Below are 23,640 nucleotides of genomic sequence, written 5' to 3' on the forward strand. Positions count from 1 at the left end.
AATAATCCAATTCTTATGTATGAAGAGTACAAAAATAATCATGGGGAACAATACATGTATAAAGTGACATAAACAACAGTTCAAAATCCAACTTACAGAACAATTTTTAAAATTCTAGAAATTCACAACCTTAAGAAGCATGATGGAAATAAGAAAAAGGTCTGCAAAGTATTTATAATTCAGATTTTAAAGTTCTTAAAACTTTGAAGAAAGACTGTACACAAGTTTTCAATAAAGCACTTTGCTTAAGTTTACTTTTAAAATCACATGGCTATAGTATTAAATTCTAGGTCACTCGGTTATGTCTATGCTTTACTTTTTTTAATTCAGAAGGTAGTTTCAGCTTCTACTTTCGACAACCAGTCCTGAAAATAAGACAATTTACACAGAATAATCACCTCTCATTAGAGATACTTGTTTTATAGTGGACAAAAAGGACTTTTCTCTAAATTATTTACCAGAAGGCCTAGAATCTAAAGCAACACTAGTGCTTACTAAGGAAGTATTCTTTAAAAGCACCAAAAACTGTTATTTTAAAATAATTCTAACATGGAAGTAACAAATATAAATTTTGAATAAGAACCTTCACCTCTCAAAACAGCAATGTTAGAGCACCCTCTACTGACTAACCAGCTCGAATCAGTTTAAAAAAAGATACTCAAGACTTTGAGTTAGATTAGCCCTATTTCCTACAGAATTTTTTAAAGTTAAAATTAAAGGAACAATGTACTGTACAGAATAAACTGCAAATCAGTACTTTCTTGGAAGCACTCTATAAATCAACAAGGATACATTTATTAAGTATCCATTATGTGTATACGACTGTTCTGAAATATTTTTCTATTCCAATATGGACAAATTAACATCAGCAATTAGAGAGAAACGAGAATTAAGTAAAGAAAGAAAGAAATCTAACAACAGAGTCAACAGCTGTGCTGAAAAGAGCCCTAAACTGAGAATCTCAAAACCTGAGATTCATTTCAGCAAATTATTTTCATTATCTGAGTCTTTCTTTTCTCAGTAAAGTGAAGGCACTCATCTAGAGTCTCTCATTCATTCACTGAACAAACATTTACTTAGCACCTCTTATGGCACTACTACTTAAGGTACAGCACCTCTGCACAAACATCTCACATAGATGTTGAGGAGGAGGAGGATAACAATTACCAGGGTGGCGTAGTGGTTAAGTGCTACGGCTGCTAACCAAAGGGTCAGCAGTTCGAATCCGCCAGATGCTCCTGGGAAACTCTATGGGGCAGTTCTACTCTGTCCCATAGGGTCGCGATGAGTCAGAATCGACTTGACAGCACTGGGTTTGTTTTTTTTTTTTTTTTTTTTGGTTTTTAATAAGCAGTTAAGGAACCCTGGTGGCACAATGGTTAAGCGCTTGGCTGCTAACCAAAAGACTGGCTGTTTGAACCCACCCAGCAGCTGTGTAGGAAAGACCTGGCCATCTGCTTGCTCCCATAACTATTACAGCATAGAAAACTCTACGGGGCAATTCTCTGTCACATACGATTGCTGAGAGTAGAAAATTGACTCAACAGCACTCAACAACAACAATTAGCATTTAGTCAGGCACCATTCTAAATCCTTTACATGTTTTAACTCATTTAATACTCCAAACAAAATTACGGAAGGAGATACTATCACTAGGCCCATTTTACAGGTAAGAAAACTGAGATATAAAAAAGTTAAATAATTTGCCCAAAGTTATACAGCTAGTTAAGTGATAGAGCTGAGATTTAAACCCTGGCATCCCGAATCCAGACTCAGAATTCTTAAGCATTTTGTTACAATACATAGTGACAAGTATCTAAGAAGTATATATATATGACAAGTATATAGGAAGCATGTACATAGTGTAGAGATGGCACAACGGTGGAAATGACCACTTCTGGCTAAGAGAATCACAAAAGAGATGATCTTTAAGATAGAAGTTATGAATAGAAGTTCAAAGGAATGAACGAATGAATGGCTGATCAAGATTAAAAAGAAGCTGGGGGGCAGAGACAAGATGGTGGAATAGAGAGACGCTTCCATCGAGCCCTCTTTACAACAAAGGCCAGAAGAAACAAGTGACACGAGTCTATTTGTGACAAGCTTGGACCCCTGAGCATCAAGGGCAAGCTCAGACAATGAATTGAGGGGCAGGGGGAGGGAGAGGCCGTTCAGAAGTGGAGAGGAGTTACCGGACCTGAATCATGGGGAACCCTCAGGCACTATTCTTGGGCGTCGGCGGTGGATTGTTACCAGCATTCAGCCACAGTTTCCTCGGGGAGAAGCAGCCAGCAGCACAGCCCACTCACACCTCCAGAACCTGAGGAGAATGGCACTCCCGGCAAAAGCTAAGTACTTGCGTATATTTTGTTGCACCCCCCCCCACCCCAAGCCGGCTTCAGCGGCTGAATCCCTGGGCCTGAATAGACCCTGGTGAGCACCTAGAGCCATTCTCCTGGCCTTGGAGAAGGAAAAAATTTGCAAGTGGGGGGAAAAGACAATTTGCTAGCTCCATTAACCAGAGGAGCTCAGGAGAGAAGGCACTCCTGTCCAGGCATAAACCAACCATGGTCCTTGAGCACCTTTCCCTTCTGCATGGACCTGTGTGGGCCTATTTCAGGAGAATAGGCCCTTGTTGGCAAATTCCAACCATTTCAGCTGTGCAGTGGAGAGGTGGGTGTTTGATGTTTGACATTGCCTATTAAACAAGGTCCTCACCTACCCACATCAGGGACCTAAAGACTGATAGCTCCACTGAGTTCACCCAGCCACCCATGAAAGGGGTCCAAAGATAACTGGTACCTCCCAGTCCTTACAACCAAAAACTTTGGGTGCCCATGGTCCCTCTGCAGAACCCACCCACCAGCACACTCTACGGAACAGAGACGCGTTTTCCTCACAGACACCTGGGGGTAGGTTCTCAGCCCCCTGCTTGTCCAGAGCGTGATGCCCTCCTGCAATCAGATACTGGTATATACGCCAATCAACCCTGCCCCTCTAAGACTGTAGGACAGAGCCTGTACCATACACTTGATATCAGCTACCTGGAAACCTGGGCTGAATTCATACAAGAAAACTGAATAGAATCCTAGACTGATATACCTGATAACAGCTCTAGCCAGCTGGGGACAGGACACCAGAGCTCCAAAGGTGAAAATAATCAAGCTAGCTCCCTCAAGCAACCCATAGGGGTATACCAAAACAAAACAAGCAGCTACGACACAGCAAGCAAGCATAAACTAATACAATAACTTAGAGATGGCTCTGAGACAACAGTCAATATCAAGTCACAAAGAGAAACAGGCCATGATCACGTCAACAGCCACTCAAAACAAAGAATCCAGGGATCTTCTACATGAAAGTGTATTCCTGGAATTACCAGATGCAGAATACAAAAGTTTAATATACAGAACCCTTCAAGACATTAGGAAGGAAATGAGGCAATACGCAGAACAAGCCAAGGAACACACAGATAAAGCAACTGAAGAAATTAGAAAGATTATTCAGGAACGTAATGAAAAGTTTAATAAGCTGGAAAAATCCATAGACAGACAGCAATCAGAAATTCAGAAGATTAACAATAAAATTACAGAATTAGATAACACAATAGAAAGTCAGAGGAGCAGAACTGAGCAAGTAGAAGCTAGAATTTCTGAACTCAAAGATAAATCACGTGGCACTAATATATATTTGAAGAAAAATCAGATAAAACAATTAAAAAAAATGAAGAAGCCTTAAGAATCATGTGGGACTCTATCAAGAGAAATAACCTACGAGTAACTGGAGTACCAGAACAGGGAGGGAAAATAGAAAATACAGAGAAAATTGTTGAAGATTTGTTGGTAGAAAACTTCCCTGATATTGTGAAAGATAAGAAGATATCTACCCAAGATGGTCATCGAACTCCACATAAGGTAGATCTTAAAAGAAAGTCACCAAGACATACTATAATCAAGCTTGCCAAAACCAAAGATAAAGAATTATAAGAGCAGGGGGGTGAACAAAAAGTCACCTACAAAGGAGAGCCAATAAGAATAAGCTCGGACTACTCGGCAGAAACCATACAGGCAAGAGGGCAATGGGATGGCATGTTTAAAAAACTGAAGGAAAAAAACTGCCTGCCAAGAATCGTATATCCATCAAAACTCTCCCTTAAATATGAAGGTGAAATTAAGACATTTCCAGAAAAACACATTAAACAAATTAAGACATTTCCAGAAAAACTACAAGAAATACTAAAGGGAGTTCTTTGGTTAGAAACTCAATAATATCAGGTGTCAACCCAAGACTAGAACACTGGGCAGAGCAACCAGAAGTCAACCCAGACAGGGAAATCCAAAAAAAAAAAAAAAAACAAAACAAGATTAAAAAAAAAAAAACCCAACACAGGGTAAGAGCAATGTTATTATATAAAAGAAGACAACATTAAAATAATAAAGAGGGACTAAGAAATGTAATCATACACCTTCCATATGGAGAGGAGGATACAGCAATACAAAGAAATAAAAGTTAGTTATAAATTTAGAAAAATAGGGGTAAATAATAAGGTAACCACAAAGGAGATAAACTATCCTACTCATCAAAATAAAATACAAGAGAAAAATACAGACTCAGCAGAAACAAAATCAACAACAACAAATATGAGGAAAGGACACTATATAAAGAAAATCTACTCAGCACATAAAGTCAAGTGGGAAAAAGAAACTGTCAACACACACAAAAAGACATCAAAATGATAGCACTAAATTCATACCTATCCATAATTACCCTGAATATAAATGAACTAAATGCGCCAATAAAGAGACAGAGAGTGGCAGAATGGATTAAAAAACAAGATCCATCTATATGCTGCCTACAAGAGACACACCTTAGAGACACAAACAAACTCAAAGGATGGAAAAAAATATATCAAGCAAACAACAATCAAAAAAGAGTAGGAGTGGCAATATTAATTTCTGAAAAAATAAAGTTTAAAGTTAAATCCATCAGAAAAGATAAGTACACTATAAAATGATTAAAGGGACAATATACCAAGATGATATAACCGTATTAAATATTTATGCACCAAATGACAGGGCTGCAAGATACATAAAACAAACTCCATCAGCATTGAAAGGTGAGATAGACAGCTCCACAATAATAGTAGGAGACTTCAACACACCACTTTCGGTGAAGGACAGGACATCCAGAAAGAAGCTCAATAAAGACATGGAAGATCTAAATGCCACAAATCAACCAACTTGACCTTGTAGACATATACAGAACACTCTACCCAACAGCAACCAAGTATACTTTCTTTTCTAGCGCACACAGAACATCCTCTAGAATAGACCACATATTAGGTCATAAAGCAAGCCTTAGCAGAATCCAAAACATTCCAATATTACAAAGCATCTTCTCTGACCATAAGGCCATAAAAGTGGAACTCAATAACGGGAAAAGAAATCAAACGCTTGGAAACTGAACAATACCCTACTCAAAAAGACTGGATTATAGAAGACATTAAGGATGGAATAAAGAAATTCAGAGAATCCAATGAGAATGAAAACACTTCCTATCAGAACCTTTGGGACACAGCAAAAGCGGTGCTCAGAGGCCAATTTGTATCAGTAAATTCACACATCCAAAAAGAAGGGCCAAAATCAAAGAATTATCCCAACAACTTGAACAAATGGAAAGAGAGCAACAAAAGAAACCCACAGGCACCAGAAGAAAACAAATAATAAAAATTAGAGCTGAACTAAATGAAATAGAAAACAGAAAAACAACTGCAAGAATTAACAAGACCAAAAGTTGGTTTTTTGAAAAAATCAACAAAATTGACAAAACCACTGGCCAAACTGACAAAAGAAAAACAGGAGAGGAAGCAAATAACTCAAATAAGAAATGAGAGGGGCGATATTACAACAGACCCAACTGAAATTAAAAGAATCATATCAGATTACTATGAAAAACTATACTCAAATTTGAAAACGTAGAAGAAATGGATCAATTCCTAGAAACATACTACCTACCTAAACTAACACAAACAGAGGTAGAACAACTAAATAGACCCATAATGAAAGAAGAGATTGTAAAGGTAATCAGAAAACTCCCAACTAAAAAAAGCCCTGGTCTGCACGGCTTCACTGCAGAGTTCTACCAAACTTTCAGAGAAGAGTTAACACTACTACTACTAAAGGTATTTCAGGGCACAGAAAAGGACAGAATACTACCAAACTCATTCTATGAAGCCACCATATCCCTGATACCAAAGCTGGGTAAAGACACCACAACAAAATTAGAGACCTATATCCCTCATGAACATAGATGCAACAATCCTCAACAAAATTCTAGCCAATAGAATTCAACAACATATCAAAAAAAAAATAATTCACCATGACCAAGTGGGATTCATACTAGGTATGCAGGGATGGTTCTCCTTAGAAAAACAATTAATGTAATTCACCATATAAGTAAAACAAAAGAATCACATGATTTTACCAATCGATGCAGAAAAGGTATTTGACAAAGTTCAATACTCATTCATGATAAGAACTCTCAGCAAAATAGGAATAGAAGGAAAATTCCTCAACATAATAAAGGGCATTTATACAAAGCCAACAGCCAACATCACCCTAAATGGAGAGAGCCTGAAAACATTCCCACTAAGATGGGGAACCAGACAAGGATGCCTTTTATCACCACTCGTATTCAACATTGTGCTGGATGTCCTAGCTAGAGCAATTAGGCTAGATAAAGAAATAAAGGGCATCCAGATTCGCAAAGAAGAAGTAAAAGTATCTCTTTTTGCAGATGAGAGGATCTTATACACAGAAAACCCTAAGGAATTCTCCAGAAAACTACTGAAACTAATAGAAGAGTTCAGCAGAGTATCGGGATACAAGATAAACATACAAAAGTCAGTTGGATTCCTCTACACCAAGAAAAAGAACATCAAAGGGGAAATCACCAAGTCAATGCCATTTATGGTAGCCCCCAAGAAGATAAAATACTTAGGAATAAATCTTACCAGAGATGTAAAAGACTCACACAAAGAAAACTACAGTACACTTCTGCAGGAAACCAAAAGAGACTTCATAAGTGGAAGAACATACCTTGCTCGTGGATAGGAAGACTTAACATTATAAAAATGTCTATTCTACCAAAAGCGATCTATACATTTAAAGCAATTCCAATCCAAATCCCAAGGACATTCTTTAATGAGATGGAGAAACAAATCACCAGTTTCATAAGGAAGGGAAAGAGGCCCCGGATAAATAAGGCATTACTGAAAAAGAAGAACAAAGTGGGAGGCCTTACTTTACCTGATTTTAGAGCCCATTATACCGCCACAGTAGTCAAAACAGCCTGGTACTGGTACAACAGATACATGGACCAGTGGAACAGAACTAAGAATCCAGACATAAATCCATCCACATATGAGCAGCTGATATTTGACAAAGGTCCCAAAACAGTTAAATGGGGGAAAGACAGTCTTTTTAACAAATGGTGCTGGCATAACTGGATATCCATCTGCAAAAAAATTAAACAAGACCCATACCTCACTCCATGCACAAAAACTAACTCAAAATGGATCAAAGACCGAAATATAAAATCTAAAACGATAAAGATCATGGAAGAAAAAATAAGGACAACGTTAGGAGCCCTAATACATGGCATAAACAGTATACAAAACATTATAAAGAATGTAGAAGAAAAACTAGATAACTGGGAGCTCCTAAAAATCAAACACCTCTGCTCATCCAAAGACTTCACCAAAAGAGTAAAAAGACTACCTACAGACTGGGCAACAGTTTTTAGCTATGACATTTCTGATCAACGCCTTATCTCTAAAATCTACATGATACTGCAAAAACTCAACTGCAAAAAGACAAATAACCCAATTAAAAAAATGGGCAAAAGATATGAATAGACACTTCACTAAAGAAGACATTCAGGTAGCTAACAGATATATGAGGAAATGTTCACGATCATTAGCCATTAGAGAAATGCAAATCAAAACTACAATGAGATTTCATCTCACTCCAACAAGGCTGGCATTAATCTAAAAAACACAAAATAATAAATGTTGGAGAGGCTGCGGAGAAACTGGAACACTTATACACTGCTGGTGGGAATGTAAAATGGTACAACCACTTTGGAAATCGATTTGGCGCTTCCTTAAAAAGTTAGGAATAGAACTACCATACGATCCTAGCAATCCCACTCCTTGCAATATATCCTAGAGAAATAAGAGCCTTTACATAAACAGATATATGCACACCCATGTTTACTGCAGCCCTGTTTACAATAGCAAAAAGCTGGAAGCAACCAAGGTGTCCATCAACGGATGAATGGATAAACAAATTATGGTATATTCACACAATGGAATAATATGCATCGATAAAGAGCAGTGAGGAATCTGTGAAACATTTCGTAACATGGAGGAACCTGGAAGGCATTATGCTGAGTGAAATTAGTCAGTTGCAAAAGGACAAATATTGTATAAGACCACTGTTATAAGAACTTGAGAAATAGTTTAAACTGAGAAGAAAACATTCTTTTGTGGTTACGAGAGGGGGGCGGAGGGGGTTGGGAGAGGGGCATTCACTAATTAGGTTAGTAGAGAAGAACTACTTTAGGTGAAGGGAAAGACAGCACACAATACAGGGGAGGTCAGCACAATTGGACTAAACCAAAAGCAAAGAAGTTTCCTGAATACACTGAATGCTTCGAAGGCCAGCGTAGCAGGGACAGGGCTCTAGGGACCATGGTTTCAGGGGACATCTACGTCAATGCACATAATAAGATCCATTAAGAAAACATTCTGCATCCCACTTTGAAGAGTGGCGTCTGGGGTCTTAAACGCTAGCAAGCAGCCATCTAAGATGCATCAGTTGGTCTCAACCCACCTTGATCAAAGGAGAATGAAGAACACCAAGAACACAAGGCAGTTACGAGCCCAAGAGACAGAAAGGGCCACGTGAACCAGAGAGTACGTCATCCTGAGACCAGAAGAACCAGATGGTGCCCGGGTACAACCAACGACTGCCCTGATGGGGAACACAACAGAGATCCCCTGATGGAGCAGGAGAGCAGTGGGATGCAGACCCCAAATGCTCATAAGACCAGACTTAATGGTCTGACTGAGACTAGAAGGACCCCGGAGGTCACAGCCCCCAGACCTCCTGTTGCCCCAGGACAGGAACCATTCCCGAAGCCAACTCTTCAGACATGGACTGGACTGGACTGGACAATGGGTTGGAGAGGGATGCTGGTGAGGAGTGAGCTTCCTGGATCGGCTGGACACTTGAGACTATGTTGGCATCTCTTGCCGGGAGGGGAGATGAGAGGGTGGAGGGGGTTAGAAGGTGGCGAAATGGACACCAAAGGAGAGAGTGGAGGGAGAGAGCGGGCTGCATCACTAGGGGGAGAGTAATTGGGAGTGTGTAGCAAGGTGTGTATGGGTGTTTGTACGAGAGACTGACTTGATTGGTAAACTTTCACTTAAAGCACAATAAAAATTATAAAAAAAAAAAAGCTGGGAGGAGCAACAAAAGATTCAGGGAACATGTGCAAAGGAATATAAGCACAAAATATCATTCAACGTTCATGAAAACAAATACTGTAGTTTAGTTTACCTGGGAAGAATTGGGCTCATGGAAGGCCTTATGTACACATCATGCTATTGTTTGGACTTTACACTGTGGGGGACCAGAGGCCAGTAAAGTTTTTAAGAAGGGAATAACAGTGTCTGATGCGTACTTTAGAAAGCTCATTTAGGGAACTGAGGAAGATAAACTGAAGTTGAACAGTATTAGAGGCAAGGAGACAAATAAAGTGATCCAAATGAGAAATTTGATGGGTCTGCATTCAGGTAGACAAAGCATGAAGTTCAAGACATATCTAGAAGGTAAAAATCAGAACCTAGGGATTGCATGGTGAGGGAATTAAAAGTGCAGAATGAACCTCAACAAATTTAAAACAATTGAAATTACACAGTGTGTTTACTGACCACATGGGAAAAAAAAACAGAAATCAGTAACAGAAAACTCTCTAAAAACACATGGAAATTAAACAACATACTTTTCATTAAGCCACGAGTCAAAAAGGAAGTCTCAAAGAAATGTAAAAAATACATATAACTGAATGAAAAGGAAAAGACAACATGTCAAAGTTTGTGGAATACAGCTAAAGAAGTGATGAAAGGTAAATTTACAGCACTAAATGCTTACATTAAAAATGACATAAAGTCTCAGATCAATAACCTAAGTTCCTACAAGAAACTAGAAAAAGAAGAGCAAAATTAATCCAAAGCAAGCAGGAGGAAGAAAATAAGACCAAAAAATTAATGAAATTGAAAACAGGAAAACAATAAAGAAAAAACAATGACGCAAAAAGCTGGTTTTAAAAAAATCAATAAAATTGACATCTTTAACAAAGCTGATGAAAGTAAGACAAGACACAACTGCAGCCATGAAAAACAGAAATAAATACTACAAATGACTTATGTTCATAAATTCAACAACTTAGAAGAAATGAGCCAATTCCTCAAAAACCACAAACTACCAAAACTCAATCAAGACCAAACAATCTAAATAATCCTACATGCATCAAGGAAACTGAATTTGTAATTTAAAAGCTCCTGAAAATCTCCACATCCAGATGTCTCCCTAGAGAATTCTACCAAATATTTAAAGAAGAATTAGCACCATTTTATAAAATCTCTTCCAGAAAATACAAGAGAAAATACTTCCCAACTCATTTCATGAGGCAAGTATTATCCTGATGATAAAACCAAACAAAATCAAACCAGTTGACTCCAACTCAAGGCAACCCAGTGTGTGTCTGAGTACAACCGTGCTGCATAGGGTTTTCAACGGCTGATTTTTCAGAAGCAGATTGCCAGGCCTTTCTTCTGAGATGCCTATGGCCAGGCTTGAACTTCCAACCTTTCAGTTAGCAGCAGAACACATTAGCCCTTTGTACTACCCAAAAGAAAACTATAGACCAATGTCTCTCATGAACTGCAACACAAATATCCTCAACAAAACACTGGCAAACTGAATCCAACAATGTATAAAAAGAATTACACATGACCGGGATAGAACGGGAGAAAAATAAAGAACAAAATTCAAATTCCTAAAAATGGCCAGACTTACTGGACCAAGGGACTAGAGGAACCCCTGAGACTATTGCCCTAAGGTACCCTTTCAGCTTGGAACTGAAGTTAGTCCCAGAAGTCAGTATTCAGCCAAATAATAGATTGGTTCATAAAATAAACAGTACTCACCCATGAGTACTGTTCTCCCTTAAACAATCAACTATATGAGACCAAACAGTCAACATTTACCCAAAAACAAAGATGAAACGGTAAGGAGAGGCAGGGAAGCTAAATCAATGGAAACTGAATAAACAGAATGGAAATAACGAGAATGCTGACACATTGTGAAAACTGTAACCAATGTCACAGAACAATGTGAATGTAAATTATTAAAAAAAAAACAAAAAACAAAAACGGGAACCTAATTTGCTGTGTAAACTTGCACCTAAAACACAGTAAATACTGAGAAAAAAAAAAGGAATTATACAGGAACCCCATTTGGTCATGGTGTTTTTACAAGTATGAGAGACTGGCTCAACATTTTAAAAAATCAATCAATGCAATTCACCGTAACAACAAGCTAAAGATGAAAAATTATATGACCATTACATTAAGGTGGAAAAAACATTTGACAAAATCCAACACTCCTGGAATGATAAAACTCCCTGGAAGTTAGGAATAGATAAAAACTTGATAAAAGCTATCTACAAAACCCTAAAGCTAACAGCATACTTAAAGATGAAAGGCTGAATGCACTGCCCCTAAATCAACAACACAAGAATGTTCACTACCCACCACTCTTATAGAAATTCTGGCCACTGCCATAAAACAAGAAAAAGAAATAAAATTTTAAAGATTGTAAAGGAAGAAATAAAACTATACTAGCAGATAACATGACTGTCCACGTAGAAAATCCCAAGGACCCTAAAAAAAAAAAAAAAATCCCAGAACTAATTAATAGGTGGGGGTTTAGCAAGGTCGTAGGATACAATATCAACACAAAACTCAACGGCATTTCTACAAACCAACAGTGAACACCCAGAAACCAAAACTAAGGTTTTTACCTTTTAATATATATATAGTTTGGCATATATCAACCCAAAGACCTGTATATGGAAGTTCACAGCAGTTTTTTTTTCATACTGGAAACAATCCGATGTCCATCAATTGATGAATGGATAAACAATTTGTAGTAAAGCCATAAAGTGGAATACTACTTAGCAATGAAAAAGAAAGGAGCCACGGTTGTTGAAGGAATCTTGCAACAGCCAGGATGAATCTCAAAAGTATTATGCTAAGTGAAAGAACCAAGACACAAAAGGCTAGATACTATGATTCCATCTAAAGAGCATTCCAAAGAAGGCAAAACTTCAAGGACAGAAATTAGACCAATGATTGCCAGGGGCTGAGGACAGAGCAATGGAACGGACTATAATGAAGCCCAAGGGAACTTTGTGGGGTGATAGAAGTGTTCCATTATCTTGATTGTGGTGGCAGTTACACAACTGATGCATTTGTCAAAACTCATCAAAGTATACCCCCCCAAAAAGATGAATTTCACTCCATGTAAATTATACCTTAACAAACTGAACTTCAAAAAATATTCTTTTATCATATATTTGGAACCATTTTTCCCTTCTCACACAATCTGTCAGCCAAGTAGAAGGATAAAATATAATGACAGAGAATTAACAGTAAAGGAAAAACACAATCTGCTTTAGGAATATACTATTCTGCTATTATTTATTTCTGCTATTGTGACTTTGTATACTATTTCTGAAAATTCCTTAAAAGCAAGGCATTTATCAAAAAAAAAAAAAAAGATCCCCAATACTCTTACTTTCGGTCCCACCTATAAGAAGTCAATTTTTTTTTTTTACCATCTCAGGGTCATAAAATGCATGATTTGGCTAGGACTGCAGTTTTGGATTTTGTTTTTCTAATTGCGAACTATCACCTTCAACGACACAATCTTAATAGGAGGACAGAGTCGTGGAAGGAGAAAGAATATCAATTTATGACCTCTCTTCCTTCTTGTATGAAGTGTCTAAATATGCCTGACTTTCTTTCCTGCCTGAATTTATCAAAACTGCACAAGAATCAAGTATAGAAAAGATGTCATCATTGTAGTTAATTAAATACTCCTCTACTGTTATGGGAAACCCTGGTGGTGTAGTGGCTAAGAGCTACAGCTGCTTACCAAAAGGTTGGCGGTTCAAATCCACCAGGCACTCTTTGGAAACCCTGTGGGGCAGTTCTACCCTGTCCTATAGGGTCACTATGAGTCGGAATCAACTCAATGGCAATGGGTTTTTTTTTTTTTTTCCTACTGTTAAGACACTTGTATGATCTCAAAAGTGCAAATCCTACATGCTTGGATGATCACTGCTTCCCATGATGATTACCGTAAACTATAAAGCCCCTTGCTTAAATGCCAGGTAGATTTTTATAGAGCTAGCTTATTTTCAGGAAAATATAAATATATATATATTTTTAGTACAGTAGAAAATTGCTGTTGTTGGTAGCAAAGAGAGAAAAGATCAAGACTTAGCCCAGAGGCCCTGAATTACATTCAGGGTTGAGTTATTCATTTCTTAAATAGTATATATAAAGTACCTAAAAATACTAAAGGAAAAATATATGAAAAGTCATTAACTGTACAAGCTTAGAGCATGGCATAACTATGAAAATGATATCATGCATAAAAAAAAAATTAAGAGCCCCAGAACTAAAATGAAGATACTGGAACACAATGACTTCCATGTAAGCTCTCTAAAGGAGAATATAATTTCACTAAAAGAGGAAGAGCCTCCACAAGGTAGACTGACACAGTGGCTGCAACAATGAGCTCAAGCATAACAACGATTGTATGGATGGCGCAGGACTGGGCAGTGTTTCGTTCTGTTATGTACAGGGTCACTATGAGTCGGAACCAACTCAACGGCACCTAACAACAACAACAATAAAACTTTCAGAAGGTAGGAACATGATACATTTCAGCCAAAATCAATGTTCTGCAGTAAGAGAGAAATATGTCCAGACAATATCTATTAATATCATACCCAGAATATGAGCTTATGGGATACAAACCATGTTTAATACAAAAATGAACATCATACAGGATAGAATAAAGCAGCAGCTGAATAATGATGATTTAACAATCATTTACTTGCTATTGTTAGGTGCCGCTCAGTCAGTTCCAACTCCTAGCGACCCTATATATAACATCAGAACACTGCCCAGTCCTGCGCCATCCTTACAATCGCTGCTGCTTGACCCCACTGTTGCAGCCACTCTGTCAGTTCGTCTCATTGGCAGTGTTCCTCTTTGTTGCTGACCCTCTGCTTTACCAAGCAAGATGTTCTTCTCCAGCATTTGGTCCCTTCTGATAATGAAGTCTCGTCATGCTTGCTTCTAAGGAGCATTCTGGCTATACTTCTTCCAAGACAGATGTGTCTGTTCTTCTGACAGTCCATGGTATACTCAATATTCTTTGCCAACACCATAATTCAAAGGCATCAATTCTTCTTTGGTCTTCATCATTGTCCAGCTTTTGCATGCATATGAGGCAACTGAAAATACCATGGCTTGCCGTCAGGAACACCTTAGTCCTCAAAGTGACATCTTTGCTTTTTAACACTTTAAAAAGGCCTCTTGCAGCAGATTTGCCCCATGCAATACGACGTTTAATTCCCTGACTGGTGCTTCCATGGGCACTGATTGTGGATCCAAGTAAAACAAAATCCTTGACAACTTCAGTCTTTTCTCCATTTATCACGATGTCGCTTATTGGTTCTGTTGTGAGGATTCTGTTTCTTTAGGTGAGGTGTAATCCATATTGAAGGCTGTAGAGTCTTTAATCTTCATCAGTAAGCGCTTCACTTTCAGCAAGCAAGGTTGTGTCATCTGCATATCGCAGGTTAATGAGTGTTCCTCCAATCCTGATGCTGCGTTCTTCTTCATATAGTCCAAAACCAAAAAATAAAAACCCAAAACCACTGCCACGGAGTCAATTCCAACTCATAGCAACCCTAGAGTACAGAGTAGAACTGCCCCGTAGGGTTTTCAAGGAGCAGCTGGTGGATGTGAACTGCTGACCTATTGGTTAGCAGCCGAGTTCTTAACCACTGTGCCACCAGGCCTCCTCATATAGTCCAGCTTCTTGGATTATTTGCTTGGCATACAGGTTGAATAAGTATGGTGAAAAGATACAACCCTGACCAACACCTTTCCTGGTTTTAAACACGAAGTATCCCCTTGTTCTGTTCAAAAAACTGTCTCTTGGTCTATGTAGAGGTTCCTCGTGAGCACAATTAAGTGTTCTGGAATTCCCATTCTTTGCAATGTTATCCATAATTTGTTATGAACCACATAGCCCAATGCCTTTGCATAGCCAATAGAAAAGAGGTATATATATCTAGTATTCTCTGCTTTCAGCCAAGATCCATTTGACATCAGCAATGATATCCCTCGTTCTACGTCCTCTTCTGAATCTGCCTTGAATTTCTGCCAGCTCTCTATCGATACATTGCTGCAACTGCTTTTGAATTGTCTTCAGCAAAAATTTACTTGTGTATGATATTAATATTGTTTGACAATTTCTGCTTTCTGTTAGATCACTTTTCTTTGGAATGGGCATGAGCATGGATCTCTCCTGTGGGATGGCCAGGTAGCTGTCTTCCAAATCTCTTGGCACAGGCAAGTAAGAGCTTCCAGCATTGCATTCATCTGTTGAAACATCTCAATTACTGTTCTGTCAATTCCTGGAGCCTTGTTTTTCGTCAGTGCCTTCAGTGCTTGAACTTCTTTCTTCAGTACTATTCGTTCTTGATCATCTGCTACCTCCCGAATGGTTGACATCAACCAATTCTTTTGGTACAGTGACTCTGTGTATTACTTCCATCTGCTTTTGATGCTTCCTCTATGGTTCAATATTTTGCCCATAGAATCCTTTAGTATTGCAACTCAAGGCTTGAATTTTTTCTTCGGTTCTTTCAACTTGAGAAATGCTGAGTGTGTTCTCCTCTTTTGGTTTTCTAATTCCAGGTGTTTGCACATTTCATTATAATTCTTTACTCTGTCTTCTCGAGCTCCCCTTTGAAATCTTCTGTTTAGCTCTTTTTCTTCATCATTTCTTCCATTCACTTTAGCAACTCTACGTACAATAGCAAGTTTCAGTTTTTTTCTGACATCCATTGTGGTCTTTTCTTTCTTTCCCGTCTTTTTAATGACCTTTTGCTTTCTTCATGTATGATGTCCTTGATGTCATTCTACAACTTATCTGGTCTTTGGTTATTAGTGTTCAATGCATCGAGTCTATTCTTGAGATGGTTTTAAATTCAGGTGGGATGTAGTCAAGGTCATATTTTGGCTCTCATGGACCTGTTTTAATTTCCTTCAGCTTCAAGTTGAACTTGCATAGGAGCAAACGTTTCAGTCTGTTTTGACTGATGATATTAAGCTTCTCTATAATCTTTCCACAGACGTAGTTGAATTGATTTCTGTGTATTCCATCCCGCAAGGTCTACGTGTATAGTCACCTTTTATGTTGTTGATAAAAGGTATTTCCAATGACTAGGTCAATGGTCTTGCAAAATTCTATCATGCAATCTCCCACATCATTTCTATCACCAAGGCCATATTTTTTCAATGGCTGGTCCTTCGCTGTCTCCAACTTTCGCATTGCCATCACCAGTAATTATCAATGCATTTTGATTGCATGTCTGCTCAATTTCAGGCCACAGAAGTTGGTAAAAATCTTCAATTTCTTCATCTTAGGCATTAGTGGTTGGTGTGTAAATTTGAATAACAGTCATATTAACTGTTCTTCCTTGTAGACATATGGATATTATCCTGTCACTGACAGCACTGTACTTCAGGATATATCTTGAAATGCTCTTTCTGACAACGTGACACCAGTCCTTTTCAATTTGTCATTCCCAATATAGTAGACCATATGATTGTCCAATTCAAAATGGTCAATACCAGTCTATTTCAGGTCACTAATGCCTCAGATAGCTTTTAATTTTCCTGGATTCATATTTAATACATTCCACATTCCACTTATTAACAGATGTTTGCAACTGTTTCTTCTTATTTGAGTTGTGCCACATCAGCATAGGAAGGTCCTGAAAGCTTTACTCCATCCACTTCACTAAGGTCGACTCTACTTTGAGGAGGCAGCTCTTCCTCAGTCATATTTTAGGTGCCTTCCAACCTGAGGGGCTCATCTTCCAGCACTATATAATTTACTGTATATGCTAAATTGAGGTTTTCCATTTCTTCCAAAGCTTCTCAACTGGGGGTGTTTTTGCCTCTCAAGAGACAGTTGGCAATGTATCTCCACACTTTTGCTTATCACAACTGGACAGAGTACTACTGGTACTATGCCAGAGTTACTGCTAAACATTCAAAAATGCACAGGGTACCCCTGCTCACAAAGAATTAGATAGTGCTGTTGAGAAGCTCCACTTTATAATAAAATTGAAAAGCTGTGTGTTAGACTCACAAACTATGGTGATCTGTAACTAATGCACACAAAGCAATACAATTTCAATATAATTATAATATAGATAGAACTGTTAAGTACAAAACCAGCTGCTGTTGAGTGGATTCCAACTCATGGTGACCCCATGTGTGTCAGAACAGAACTGCGCACTGCCAGCGTTTTCGATGGCTGATTTTTTGGAAGCATATCATCAGATTTTTCTTCCAAGGCACCTCTGGGTGGATTTAAACATCCAACCTTTTGGTTAGGAGCCAAATGCCTTAACCAACTGCACCTCCCCAGTACACAGATATATCCTATTTGTTAGTTCACATTATATAAGCTACTCACCCACAACCTTTTTCCTTCCTTTCCTTCTCTCTATTCTCCTGATCCTTGATCCTCTTACACTCCTTTTATGCCACCTTCTCATTCCAAAACCTCCAATTCTTTTAAGGAATAAAAAGAAACAGAAAGCATTTGTCTCATCTATGCTGCCTGAAGTCAAACTATTCAAAACTATTCAAGAAGGGTCACAAAGAGTCTATGATCAGGAAGCCCAGTATTCCATTTGGATTTAAAAAAAGAATGCTACAAAAAGGGAATTCTGTCATTCCTTCCCAGAACCACTTCAAAAAGTGAGAAACTTGATCCATAACTCAATACAAAATATAATTTCAAATGTTTCTAAATCATCATGAACAATCTACTCTCTTGGGATTTTACCAGCACAAGGTGAGTTCCAAAAGCTCACTCCTTGCTTATCATAATAGTCCTTGAATTTGAGTCAGCTACACTTATTAAATATCTATTGGTTTCCTTTATTTGTCTTAAATCTCTTTTAAAACTCTTAGTTTTAACAGTCTCAGATTCAGGAAGCAAGTATTTTTAACCTATTTGTATTTTTCATGATTTCATTTGAATACTGTCTCAGTCTGTATATTTTTCATTCAACTACATCTATACGGCAGCATTTCAATATCTTGCATCTCTTTTTATATTCTTCTCTCTGTAATTTCTCCAGTTTCATTAACTGTTTTTGGAAGTACAATCAATTAAACCTCTATAATAGAGGAAGTACAAAAGAAATACTATCTGCATACAGATAAGGCCAGACTAAGACTTATTTTCAACAAAACATAAAATAAAAATTATTTTTCAAATAAAAAGGAATCAATACATTTAAAGTAGATGAGATATGGTAATGGCACAGTGGTCAACAAAATGTGGCAATAAGTTTGAAAGATGCCACTGTAGGTAATTACCTGTTTATACAGATCCATTATAAAATTTCTAGAGATAGAAGCAAAATTTAATAGTGTCATAAAGATAACTTATTAATAAGGGAGTTATAAATAAACCTGAAAAAATCCTCATAGCCAAGTATATTGTTATTATTGGGCCATATAAAAACCATTGCTGAAAGCATATGAACCTGTCCAGTCGTCCATGCATCCAAACAGAAGGCAAACATGTTTTCAATTTAGTATTCTAACAATGATATGAGCTAAACTAGTGATTTCTTTCTTTGGAGAATTTTTTTTTTTTTTTAAATTGCTTCAGGGCACTAGCATATACTTAACGCTTTATAACGTAGAAAAATTCACTCACCATTTCAGTGGTGTGCCTTCATATTCAAACCATATCTCACTAATGTCTTCTTGTCTCATAACCTTCTGAAAGTGCTTTTTCACTTTGTCAGTTACCAACGTCAAATAACTTACTCTCGGCAAAAGCAACTGAAATGAAAATTTGTAAAGCCATATTTATTTATTAGTTATTTTTTCAAAATAATAAACACTAAATAGGTTTTTTTAATTTTAAGGAAAACAATAATTTTCTTTGCACTATTTTGAATATTCCACACAAAGTCAACTGCTTTTTATAGAAAATCAAAGAGACTAAGACATTTTAAATTTTCTTATGTGGTCATTGCTTTAAGTACAGCTTACAGAATAAATGTCTAGAATAAACAACACATATCTATCTATAGTCTTTCTGTAAACCTTTTTCCAAATAAAAATACAATCTAATCAGCTGTCCTGCTACTTAAGATATTTATCAGTTCTACTAAATTTAACTTAAAATGATTCACCTGGTGAATTAAACCGCTCTAAGAAAAGCAACTTAGTCCTGATGTGTGCCCTGACTTATCAATCTGCCTTCTCAATTGATGCATCATGTTTTGATAATCTACTGTATATTAGATTTACTTGCAATGGAGAAGAACGCCAAGACAAAGAGGTACTTCTATATGAGGGCAAAATCAAGTGGAGGTAGAAAAATACTCATAAGAAGCGCTTATAAAAATACCTGATGGCAGCAACAGAAAGGCCCTTAAAGGTCAAACAAAAATTTTCACTTGATGAACAGCAGAGACTCACTATGATACTAAAAGTAGAAAGAAAACAGTACTCAAGGCACAGTCCAGCAGCTGTACGTTAAAAGACCTAAAGGAGACGAGATCATAAATGGAAAACGGTTATGGCATTATTACACAAGGAGATGAAAGCCTGGAAAAGCATGGGCTATCTGGAAATTAGAATAGATTTTGGTAATTACTGATGAAGAAAATGAAGGAAAAAAGTGGTGATGGCTGAACAACAGGATTAATGTAATTAATGTCACTGAACATGTAAAAAATGCTGAAATGGCAAAAAAAAAAAAAAAAGGAAAGATAAGATAGAGGTGATTATCTTTTGAGCTACACATTTAAATCTTTAAACGGCCATAAAGCACAAGCTTAGCGTACAAAGTTGGTAGACTGATGACCCTGCCACTATCTATTAACTCCCTTGAACTTTGTCCTTATGGAGACTGGGCCCACTTGGACTGTGGACAGAGAAAGTATGGGAGGGGACTAGGTAAAGCCTCAACTTGAATAGTGTGAAGTTCCTCAGTATTTTTCACCCAGGAAAGGTACCCAGAAAGGAACCATGAAAGCAAATTTTAGAAAACTGTTTATAATTTATGGAAATCACCCAAACAGAAAAAGGAGGAAGTTAGCAAAACTTCATGTTTTTTTTCCTTTCCAGTAGGCACTCACTGTTTCTTGCCTTCTTAAGGCTTCCTTTGCTGGAATCAATTGTATTTTATTCTCTTTCAGCTCCTCTGTGAATCTAACTCTACACCATTCTCCATGCTGCTTATTCAAGGTTATGTCTTTTGCTCAGCAAATCAAGTAGAACTACTGGGCTGGCGAATATATCCAGAGAAATATTCTGGTTGAAAGAACTGATATTTAATCATTAAAGACAAGATAACAGGCCCTGAGGCCATGGAGTGTAGAAGTGTGGAAAAAAAGGCAGTAGTTAGCACACTCCAGTATGATATGAAAACCCTGGTGGTGTACTGGTTAAGTGTTACGGCTGTTAACCAAAAGGTCAGCAGTTCAGATCCACCAGGTGCTCCTTGGAAACTCTATAGGGCAGTTCTACCCTGTCCTATAGGGTCACTATGAGTCAGAATTGGTTTGGTTTGGTTTGGGTTTTTAGTATGGTATAGAAGATACTGATACTCTGAACAAGCTGTTGGATACTGCTGTGGTTTCAATAGAACACATGTTCCTCTTTTAAAAAGAAACAACTAGAATATGATTATGAAAGGAAAATGAAACTAATACTGTATATGAGGAAAAACACTAGATGTTTAGCAGAAAGTATCGCCTCTATTTTATATACAGCTTAAATTAAATAACTGGCCAAAATTATATGCTATTAAATAGAAGGCAGAAAAAAGAATCACTGGAGTCAGAAATGACCGAATCAGTACATGTGACATGGACATCTGAAAGAAATTAAAATAGTATAGCAAATTAGCCTTCTTAAAAATAAACAAATATAAACTACTAGTCTAATAAGTTTTATATTATTAAATCCAGAACTTTAATTTAAAATGACTGTTGGGCATTACATTATAGTCTATTTTGTGGAAAACTGTATTAACCTATGGAGATGGTAATAAGGAAGACACGTAACTAAAGAATACAGATTTCAGCTCCTAACTTTAGAAAGTACTGTATTACATGCCTAGGGTTTAACGAAAATTGCTGAGGAATTCACAAATGATTTTCATGAAAACAAAAATTCCTTTCTTTCCATTTCGACAGCGATATTTGTCTGTTTTGTTCATTGATGCATTCAAATACCAAAAAAACCAAATCCGTTGCTGTAGAGTCAATTCCGAATCATAGCGACCCTACAGGACAGAGTAAAACTGCCCCATAGAGTTCCCAAGGAGCACCTGGTGGTTTCAACTGCCAACCTTTTGGTTAGCAGCTGTAGCACTTAAACACTATGCCACCAGGGTTTCCAATGTCAAATAGTGCCCGCTTTATACGGCAGGTACACAATAAACATTTGTCACATGAGTCAGAGATGCCAAAGGTTAAGGTGGTCAAAGAACCAAGAACAGTAATTTAAAAAAAGTATTTTTTTTTAAAGGCAGAATTTGCACTGAAATGGAGCTGGAATCTTCTTTTTTAAAATTGGCCTGTGGAAGTAACCTACAGTGATATAAATATGTACAGTAACCATAAGAAATAACTATAAGGTTATGCTTGAGTAGATATAGATACAACTTACCTAGTAAACATTTAAATAGGTAAAAATGAAAAGAATAAACAGTGAAAAGGCATTATCCTGCTTTTACTCCCAGATTGTATCACTCATTGTTTTTCTTAGGTATATCTCATTGGTTTATTTTAAATTCTCTAATATGCAAAGGATTAACCCATCTGGGGATCCTGTCAGTTACAGGCAATCTACTGTTCTCTCATTCCTCATTTAGCACTAGTATAAAATATTCAAAGGACCCTGGTAGCTTAATGGTTAAAGCAACTGATTGACTGTTTAACTGAAAGGTTGGTGTTTCCAGATGATTGGCAGCTCCATGAGAGAAAGGTGTGGCAGGCTGCTTCCATAGAGATTTTACAGCCCTGGAAACTCTATGGGGTCACTATGAGTTGGCAGTGGATGGGTTTATAAAGTATTCAGTGAGGATGACACAGTGATTCATTTTTTTCTATACACAGATTATAAGGAATTATGTTTTACACAGTTGTATAGAATATATATGTTTCTGAAAAAGTAACCTGTGGTAATATTTCTTTATACCAAATCATATTTCATCCAACAATTTTCAATTATAAAATTAGAGATTTACTAATCTAGGATAAAAACAGAATCAAAATATACTAGAATTCTGCTTCATTCCAATGTGCAAGGCATCATACTAGTAACGCGGACAGAGCACTGGATAAGATACAGTATTTTCCCTCAGGAAGCTTAAAGGCTAGAGAGGAAGGCAGACACCAAAAACAAAATTACAAATGTGATAAAAGCTAGCAAAGAGGAAGAATGTTGCAAGAGCAAATAGCAAAGAGATTTAACCTAATCTAAGGGCTCAAGGAAGACTTGACAGAAAGCATATTTTAAGGCAAGAGTCAAAAGACAAACCGGAAATGAATCAAACATGAGTGGGTGTGTGTGTCTGGGTATATATGTAGGAATTGAGGACACTGCTGCCCATTCGAGACAGAGGAAACTATAAGAGGCAAGGCATAGACTGAATAGAGAGAGACAAAGCCTACACATTTGAGGGAACTGTAAGAAATTGATTATGGCAGAAATGTAGAGCTGGGACATGAAAGTACCAGAAAAAGGGCCAGATCACAGAGAGCATTATAAGCTATTTTAAGGATACTAAAGATTATGAAAAGCCCCTAAAGGTTTTAAGCAGGCAAGTGACAAAATCAGGTATGTGTTTCTAGAAGATCACTCCAACTACAGACTAGAAAATGGACAGAAGAGGGCAAAAATGAAAGCAGGAAAATTAGTGCTATGCAATCCATCAGTTTTTAGATGGTGGTCTGGACCAGGGTGTTAGCAGTGGGGATAAGAAAGTCGGTAAGTTTAAGAGAGATGTGAGATGTAAAGTCAGCTAGATTAATTACCGTCAGGATGTCATGGGTATGGGAAAAGGAAGCATCAAAAAACGACTGATAAAGAAAAACAAAAAACAACTGACAGGTTTCTGATATAAGTAATTAATTAGATGGATAGTAGGT

At 37.4% G+C, this 23,640-nt stretch overlaps 1 protein-coding gene across 4 annotated transcripts in view; it reads right to left on the reverse strand.

Moving 5' to 3' along the window:
* Positions 1-23,640, reverse strand: part of ATG5 (autophagy related 5) — a 226,154-nt gene that overhangs the window by 178,004 nt on the left and 24,510 nt on the right. For all 4 annotated transcript variants that reach the window (XM_049898369.1, XM_049898361.1, XM_049898352.1 and 1 more), the window contains exon 3: positions 19,185-19,312. In XM_049898369.1, the coding sequence (XP_049754326.1) occupies positions 19,185-19,312 (128 nt within the window). The remainder of the gene's footprint in view (positions 1-19,184; positions 19,313-23,640) is intronic.

This window comes from Elephas maximus, chromosome 1 (assembly GCF_024166365.1).
Source record: "Elephas maximus indicus isolate mEleMax1 chromosome 1, mEleMax1 primary haplotype, whole genome shotgun sequence".
Lineage (NCBI taxonomy): Eukaryota > Metazoa > Chordata > Mammalia > Proboscidea > Elephantidae > Elephas > Elephas maximus.